This window comes from Pinus tabuliformis, chromosome 1_2 (assembly GCF_031772625.1).
Source record: "Pinus tabuliformis cultivar Carrire ecotype Pingquan chromosome 1_2, CPIR1, whole genome shotgun sequence".
Lineage (NCBI taxonomy): Eukaryota > Viridiplantae > Streptophyta > Pinopsida > Pinales > Pinaceae > Pinus > Pinus tabuliformis.
In genome coordinates, this window is record NC_142298.1 from 602,455,030 (window position 1) to 602,464,557 (window position 9,528).

At 42.0% G+C, this 9,528-nt stretch overlaps 1 protein-coding gene across 1 annotated transcript; it reads right to left on the bottom strand.

Moving 5' to 3' along the window:
* Nucleotides 1-8,557: 8,557 nt before the first annotated feature.
* LOC149207077 (uncharacterized) lies at nt 8,558-9,238 on the bottom strand. The gene has a single exon (XM_089397916.1). It carries the CDS (start codon nt 9,236-9,238, stop codon nt 8,558-8,560), a length of 681 nt encoding a protein of 226 aa, XP_089254042.1.
* Between the last annotated feature and the right edge of the window lie 290 nt (nt 9,239-9,528).

Below are 9,528 nucleotides of genomic sequence, written 5' to 3' on the forward strand. Positions count from 1 at the left end.
ATATCCTTGAGGTTATGGCCATTTATCAAATTAGTCTTATACATATGACTAACTATCAGGAAAATAAGTACAATAACCAAATGATGATGCAAAACATTTTTCAACCAAAAATCACCATTACTAGTTTTAATCCTCCAAGAAAAAGTCTAAAATTCTAAATATTATGACCATATCAGGGTAAAAAAAGGGCCAACCGCCCAAAAAATGGGATAAAGTTGAGCCAAAAGATCACAATTCAAAATAAATTCCAGAGGAAGTGGTACCTCTTTAGGATCCACTCTAGCATCTAGAAGTTGGTTAATGGGTAAAGAGACTTGCACTTGGTGTCTGTTCCAACATAAAGAACCATGTCCTCACCAACCTACTAAATGATGGTTCAACATGGATTCTACATCCTAGAAACAAGAACCAAATTTGGGGTAACTTTGTCATAATGGAACCAACTAGAAAAGAAATTAACACTAAAAAGACAAATGCAACAATTATAGTGAAATAAAGTTATAATTCACTAATTATTTCATATTCTCACAAAATATGGAAGAACCTACAGGTTATTTTTATCCCTCCAAAACCTCCATCTATATCCCCATTCAATGTTTCTTGTGCACTAGGTCTAATGTGAGTGGTATTGCCTAGCCATGCTTCATAAATGGAGAAATAAACACCATGAAAGTACATCACACTCAACCAAATAAAGATGATGGCTATTTGAACAAAATGAACTCTAAATACTTTGTGAGAAATATTTTCTAAATCATCAATATGGCTATCAACATTATGAACGTCAACATGCAAGTTTCAAATCTAAGTGGTAGTATCAAGGCCTTTACTTAACATCTTTGAGAAAAGCTCAGGTTCATCCCACCTCTCAAAAGAGGTTTTTATAGAATCGCTCTCCACTATGATCTTTACTTCTAGTTATAATGAATGAATGATCATTGATTTCTCCATTTTCTAGATGGGGCATAAATAAGAAGCCCACCAATAGGAATTAGTGAATTGTCAATAGATATAACTCAACTCGTTTCTCCCGTTATTTTCTAGTTTAGGAGTAGACTAACTATGATAGGAGAGTTGATGAGGGAGGTGTTCAATTTTATTATGATATATCCATGAGGTTCTCAATGGACTGTGGATAGTTGTCATTCTGAAAAAAGTCTTTCTAGTGTGATGTAAAATGCATTTCTCAGTGACTATTACATTGTTTCTAGATGGATAAATATATATCTTTATATATGGTATAGATATTTATCCATCCATTGATACTCCTTGTTATGTTCCATATCAAAGTTCATCCATCCATTATAAATCATCATTCATATATCATTAATGAAATACATGTGGATGGATTTTATCCCTACTAAGAAGATCCATTAACAATCCATAATTAGAGAAGCTATTATTTGTTACATTGCCAATGTATCCCTATAAGGTTTCAATGGAATAGAATATAATTTTATGGAATATTTTTGAAAAATTTTATTGGTTAAAATCATATATTCAATAATTAAAATGATTTATTGATAATAGAAATTATCATTCTCCATAGTGACCTATTATATTTAACTAATTTTTTTCTTAGATGTAATTTCAATAGGTGGCTTCCCATACTCAATAGCTTGATTGAAGCAATCCTACATAATTTCAAGATCTCCCTATTGAATGTCACGCTCTCCTTCATTGGGATAGGTCAAATAGTTTTCTTCTCTCATAACCATACTTAAGAGTTAGCTCGTAAGGCTCAATCAACTCTTCTTTAGTCCTCAACTTATATTCAATTTAATCATAGTAGTTATTAACTAAATTATTCTAGGATAATGATAATGATCACCACACATAACGATATATCAAGGATATATTAACTTTTTTTTCTAAAGCTTTGTAGGTCCATCCATTTTCTATTATATATTAGGAAAATTTACACTATACAGATTTACCAGGTGGCCTCAACTTGCCCCCAGGGGAAACCAAGTCTATTGGCCACCGGTCAGCATTATACGCCATCCAAAAGAAAAATTTCTTTTGTCTTTCTAGCAAATCTAGGTAAGTCTCAGTCTCGTGTACAAATACTATATAACTATAACAACTGACATATGCAACAGGAAATTTAAAAGATACCCGCATAAACAAAAACTAAGCATGATGAATCTAGTCTTTCTGGTCATTTTTCTCATTAGAGACAGAGGGTACAGGAGCAAGATCCTCAATAGTTTCCCCTGGCATTCCATTCAGCTCCAAGATGCAAGGGATGTGATGGTAAATATGATCCATCCTGATGTCATGTTTTTGTAGCTGAAATAGGATTTTCTCCATGTCTTTTTTATAACTGGGTAGGCCCTACATTGTGACTACCATCCCCACAGAGATTTGTTCCATCGCTTTGCCAAGAAGAATTTTCATCAAGAAGTACAAGTACAGGGTGTGTTTGAACTGTGTAATTCTACCTCGTGTATTCCCTGGATCAGGAACCATCATCCTCCAGTCTTCTATCTCCTCATCTCGTTCACTTTCATGTTTTATCTCCACTTCCTAGTCGTCAATCAACTTCTGGATGCCTTCATCTGTTTCATCCCGGTATGTCGTTGCTGCCTCTGATATGAGGTGCTCAATAAGCTTACAACCACTGTGGCCTTTGTTGTGCTTGGTCTACTAGATGCCTGGTGGGCCTGGCCCCTACTGCCACGACCACACCCTCTCTTTGCTGGAGCCATACCCTGTTCAGTGATGCCCTGTGGACAGTCAAACAACGTTAGTTCCATCAACCCATTCACATCATCCCGACGCAAATTCTCATACCATGCCTCTCTGCCATGCTTTGCCTTCTGTGGGTTAAGGTGTCCTAGTGCCCACAAGTGGCTAGGGGAATTGGGTTTCGATCACGTTCCTCGGGCTCCTCACAGTGCCCCTCCCCCTTGCCATGGTGCAATTTCCTGTCATCCCCCTACAGCTGGAGCCAAGCCTTCAGGCCCATTCGGAGCCTAACTCTGTGATTTCTATCATACCCGCATGCAACTCCCTCAGCTAGCAGCTTCCTGCGATGGTTATGCTTGCCCCTCTGTCCCATATACCACCCATGGTCTGTATCTGTGCTCTTACTACCATGCAGATGCAGATGATAAGGTTTTCTTAGTGAATTACTGACATAGCTAATATCCCGACCCCCTGCCCGTGACTATTTCCTACCTCTCCCTTCACCACTCAGCCCCCTAGACATGGCACGCCTGTTATTCCCTATACCCCTGGTCTGAGAAGCTAAGTAGGGGCATGTGTCTTAGCTCGACCAGTATTACCAATGCTGTTGTCGAGACTCTGACTTAAATGCGATAAAAATAAAACGCAGAGCGAGGCCATGGCCCTACCTTTCCTCCCCCTATTTCTCCCATACAGTGCTAAGCCCCATTGGGATGACCTCTTGCCCCTCCCTTCCCCCAGTGAAACCCCCACCAGCTCATGTAATTGATGCAGGAATCCAACCAGATCATAGAAATGAAGTAGGAACGAGACTAAATTACATACCAAAGAATCGTTGATAGCCTGCATCCAAGGTGTCTTTGCCCCTCTTCAGCTCTGAGATGCCTTCCTTCTCCACTGCAATTTTTTCCTGCCTGGCACGTTGAATTCCATTCCCACCTCCGCCACCTTGCCTTATTCCTCCCTCTGCCACCTTGCCAGCCCACTTACCATGCCTTCATGGCTAAGGACACCGCACCCCCTGCCTTGAGCATGTGGGGGACGACGATAGTTATTTTCCTTGTACTAACCATATCAAATCGAAGCCTGTCACCTTTGACACCCTCTCTCATCCCGATCGGGAGCTTGGATTGCTTGGCTTTGGTTCTCCTGGCTCTTCCTAAGGTCTTGTTCCAGAATTGCCTCCAAGGTTTCAAAGGTTGTGTCCCTTGGTTGAACTGGCCAATGTTTTTCTATCTGATCCTGCTGATCGTTGCACCCCCAGTTAGCCAGGAAGTCGGCCCCCTTGTTTCCATCTATCTGAACATGTTTGACCTGAATGTAATCAAATTTGGGAATGATTTCTCCTATCTCCTGGATCAGTCTTGTAGTCCTCTAAATCTGGTTAAGTTTTTCCTACTTAGTGCCATTTTTTATTTTTTCCACAACGTTGATTACTAAGATTGAGTCCCCTTCCACTTCCAGGTTTATGTACCCCATTCTGACAGCTATTTGGAGGCCATGTTGAACTACAGCAAACTCCGCCTCAATGTTACTAGCGATCCCACAACTTTTTGCATAGATGAGACAGGTGTTAGCCTGGGAGTCTCTAAAGAGGCCCCCGAGGCCTGCCTCTCCCAGGTTACCTTTGGAGGCCCCATCGAAGTTGAGTTTTATGAACCCTTCTTCCGGAGGGGTAAAATGGGACCCAAAGCTCATGCCCATGTTGATTGTCTTCCATGCTTTGTTGTCAATCATCCTCGGTGCTAGGTTTAGCTTTTGTAATATTTGGGCTTCTAGGGGCGACATTTGCCTTATGTTCTAGGCAATACCTTCCCATACTTTTCCTGCGAGGTTGTTTTGTGCTTGAAAATTCTATGGTTTCTCTCCTTCCATATGGCCCATAGGGTGAATCCAAGGCCTAGGTTCCAAGCCCTATTTACTACCGGGCTTGAATAGATATGGGTTCACCATAATAGGATTGTTCCTTTGATATCATTTTGGTCTCTCTCCATCCTCTCAAAAACTCCTTGCATTTGTCTCCATCTCTGCTCCGCAAATGGGCAGTTGTTGAGGATATGTTCCATGTCTACCCTATTTTGGTGGCATAACCAACAAAAGAGGGCCCCTGGAAGCCTCTTTTTTGTAACTGATCCTAGGTCAATATGTGTCCTTTGCTGACCATCCAGAGGAAGTGGGTTACCTTTGGCCAACACCCCCCTTTCTAGACCTTTTTCCATATGATGTCATGTCCTTCCTATTCTTGTCAGGCTTGGATATCATAGGCTTCACTTATGGTGAAGGTTCCTTTGGTAGTGTAGCCCCATCTCAAAATGTTCGGGTCTTGACGGATCATTATCTGCCTTGTCCTTAGTTCTTTATCTAAGTTGTCCCATTGATCTGTGTTGGCCGCCTGTTCCCAGTCCTCTCTTATCTTCCATCTTCTCCAACTTTACTCACCCTACTCTTCCTTCCAATACTGTTTCACCACCTGCATATTGCTATCCCGGGTCTGCTGATATATTTCCTTGATTTCCTATTTTTCCACCAGTTTCCCTCTTTGCTACCATGATTCCATCCAGAATCAAGCTGTTTTGTCATTACAGACCTCCCAGAAGGCATGTTGTTGGATAAGGTGTCTATTGCGGGCCACCAAATTCCAAATCACAGAACCCTTAGGAGGGTCTTGATATTTGAGGATATCCTTAGTTCTCACAGGCATGTTATACTTACGAGTCCATATTTGTTTCCATAGATCAACTCCCCCACCCATCCATCGCCACCATAGTTTGGCTCTCATGGTTTGGTTCAGGAGGTATGGATCTCTGAGACCTAATCTGCCTTCCTCTTTCCTCTTAACTAGACCCTGCCACAACACCAATGGCCATTTCCTGGTCTGTTGGGCTCCTCCCCATAGGATTTTTTTTTAAATGTCTACCATCTTGGCGCATGCTCCTTTTGGGGCCACCATTCTAGATAGTTGGTATATAGGAATCGACTAGAGAACTACTTTGAGGAGAACTGTTCTGACCGCAATATTTAGAGATCTAAAGGTCCAGCACTTGAGTTTTCCTTGTAACTTTTGGAGTATGTTTTGCCAGCAGTTATTTCTTAGAGGGTTATCTGAGAGTGAAATACCCAGGTATTTGGATGGAAAGTTGCCAGTGCTAAAACCAGGGATTCTAGTGAGGTAGGCCTTAACATTTCCTTGAGTGTTGAAAAAGAAAATGTAGGATTTGTCATTATTGATCTTGGTTCCCGAGGCTTCCATGAAGGTGTTAAGGATATCTCTTATGCTTCGGGCTTCCCTCAGGGTGGCTTGACAGAAGAGCATAATGTCATCCACGAATTGCTGGTGGGTGATAGGCATGTCATTTCCCCATATTCTTAGCCCTTGAATTTGGGAGGTGTGGACCTTTTGCTTTATATACCGGCCAAGCCCGTCTGCTGCTAGGATGAACAAGAAGGGTGAGATCAGGTCCCCCTGTCTCAACCCTTGGGATGGGTTGAAGATCAGAGTTGATCCATCTTTGGGCAAAGCCATAGGCTTTGAGAGTGCTCGAAAGGTAGCCCCAACTAAGTCTGTCATAAGCTTTGGATAGATCCAGTTTTATCATCATGCCTGAGAGCTTCTGGGACTTAAGGGAGTGGAATACCTCTTGGGATGAAATGAAGCCATCGAGGATTTGACGACCTTCTACAAAGCCTATTTTTTCAGGAGAAATGAGACTCGGAACAAGGGGTTTCAGGCATTTGACAATTAGATTGGCGATAATCTTGTAGATGACATTACACATGGCAATTGGCTGAAACCCTTGAGGATCATCAAACTTAGTAGACTTAGGAATCAAAGCAATAAAAGTAGAGTTGAGGCTTGGACATACCTTTTGATTACATCTTTATTCCTCCACGACCTCCAAGATGTCCTGTCCCATGAATGGTCAGGTGGCTTGGTAGAACTTAGCAGTGAATCCGTCTGGGCTAGGGGCTTTATTCTTCTGCATTCCTTTTACTATTTATTCTACTTCTTCTTTGGAAACAGCTTGCATTAGGGCCATATTCTGGTCATTCATTATCTACTTGGGGATGTACTGCTTGATTCTTTTGATGGCTTCCGTTTGGTTGTCGGCGTTCTCCGTGAGCAGGTCTTTGAAATGGTTGACCAAAAGTTCTTCCATTTCAGCATGTTGTATTTTATGTTGTCCTTCTACATCTTTAATAGAGTAAATGTGATTATGTTGTTGGTGATGCACCATAGCTTTATGGAAGAATCTCATGTTTCGTTCTCGTTCCCTCAACCACTGAACCTGTGATTTTTGCTTCCATAGGATTTCCTCCTGTTATCTTCTTTCCTCTATATGATTGATCAGTAATCCTTCCTCTCGCACCAGGTCTTCTGACCTTCCATCTTGTATCATTTTTTGTTGGACGACCACCATACGCTTACTGAGTTCAATTTGATCTTTGAGAATATGTATGAACTCCTCCTTATTCCATTTTATGAACCTCTTTTTTACTTTTAGGTTTAGTTGGAAGGTATGCATCATATTTCTCCCCTGTTGGATACTTTGTGTCCACCATTCCTCCATTTGTTTTAGGATATCAAGGTCCTTGCGCTAGAAAGATTCGAACCTAAAGGGCATGTTCTGGGGCTAATCTTTTAGATCCACTTCCACGCGAACTAGCCAGTGGTCCGACCCCATACATGGGAGTATCGATGCTTCTATGAAGATGTCTTTTCTCATCAGTTGCTTTGAGATTAGGAATTTGTCTAGGAATCATGCTATTTGGTCCACCCATCCTCTTCTATTATTCCAGGTATGAATCCCATTGATTGTGTCTATATCCACTAGATGTAAATTTGTAATGGTTTCACTGAAGGCTTCCATATCTGCATCTTCTCTTCTCATTCCTCCTTTTTTTTCCCCTAGGGTGGTGATCATATTGAAGTCCCCCCCTACTACCCATAAATCATCTGGGTATAAATTTCTCAGGTCACTAAACTTTTGAAGGAAGGCTCCTCTTTCTCCTGGGAGATGCGGTCCATACACCCTTGACAGCAGATCCCATTCACTGGATCCTATATTCCGAAATTTGCCTATGAGAATTCATGGTATACTTACCCAGTCTTCGAACAGAACTTCTGTTAGATTCTAGAGGATTGCCAATCCTCCTGCACTCCCATTTGCATCTTGGGCCATGACTTGGTATTCCGGCTTGAAGTGTTCCATTATTTCTTTTAGCTTTCTTTCACTAATTTTAGTTTCCTATATTATCATAATGCTTGGCTTGTCCTTTTTCAACCTCTCCTTAAGGCACCTCGGTTTGCCTCTGTTATTGAGGCCTCTAATGTTCCAGGTTGTAATAATCATTTTAACAGTTTTATCGGTTGGTGGAAAACCTCTGACAACGAAACTACTCTTCTTGATTTCACTAGTAATTCCCCTACCATTTGTATGGATTCATTCATCGTTCTCCTGCCCTTTTTCCCCCCTTTTCCTTGTGTTCCGGTCTCTTTTCCTTGCCTTGCTTGGGCCCCTAAATGTTCAGGTTGGATTATGATCGTTGAGCACTACTTGCCTCTATATCGCTAGAAGGTTTCTTTATAGAGTTGTCTCTGATCTTCTGGGATGAATATTTCATCCAAATGTCTCCATTCCTGCAATAGCCACTTCATGACTTGTTCTTCTGCACTTAGGTCATCTTTCTGGTTGTCAATCTCCATTAGGGTTTCCACCATTTGCATGTTGTCCTCTGGTCCTTCCTTGACCTCAATCACCATTTCCTTCTTTTTTTCACCCTCTCTTCCTTTATCTTCCTGACTTTCTTTTGCCTGTGAATTGTCACTCGTCTCTATCCCTAGATCTTCTTCCTGTAAGACCGAAAATCAGTTTTGCGACCTTTGCTCCTTCTCTGCTTGGTTTTCTTTGTGGTTCTTGACCTGTCTCAGGGTTCTTTTCCTCCTTTGCACCTCTTTATACCCATCTCCTTCCACTTTTGCCATCAGGTCCCCATCCCTTACCTCCATCGAGTGATTGACAGTCTGGTTAAGGGGGCAAGCCCAGCACAAGTGGCCATATTCGTGGCATCTGTGGCACCGGAACGAGATGTGCTCATAGTCAATCGGTTGTGGCCATACCTCATCATGGTACTCCAGATCTATGTAATCTGGGAGTGGTTCCGTTATATTCATGTAGACACAAAGTCTGGCGTAGGAGGTGTATCGACCTTTCCTTGTCGAGTCTGCTACCTTTACAAAAGTGCCGATCGAGTTTCCAATGCCTTCTAGTATCTCTGGATCCCAGAAGTCCATTGGTAAGCCAAATAGCTGAACCCATATTGGGGCAACCAGAAGTTTCTCTTGGTCAGGGTTGTAGCATTCTTCCCAATGCCTGATGAAGAGGCCGACATTATTAAAGAAGTATGGTCCATCTTCAAAAATCCTCTCTTTGACTTCCATTTTTGAGAAGATCATTGTGAAGAATCCTTTCACTCCCAGCTTGAGATCTGTGTGCCCTTTTGGCTGCCATCGTTGTTGGATCCATTCAATTCTTTCTCTTTCATCCATGCTCCTATAAATTTGTAGATGAGGGCATGGTCCTTCATCTACCTTTGATACTCTTCCATATTATTATTCGGGATGATGAATCTCAATTTTTTGCAGCTCTTGGTAGACACCTTCCACCCAATCCTGCCTATCATTTGGCTCCCAAAACTAGGATCCCTTTACCTTTTCCCCCATTCCCACCTGTGGTGTCGTATTGGCTTGATTCGCTTGCTGCAACATTCCTGTAGGAGGGGATCTCCCCCCGCCCTGTCGTACCACTCATCACTATCTCAACCGCCGTCTCAGTCAAG

Excerpts from the sequence above, each read along its gene's own strand:
- LOC149207077 (XM_089397916.1), bottom strand. The coding sequence starts at position 9,238 with ATGGATGAAAGAGAAAGAATTGAATGGATCCAACAACGATGGCAGCCA.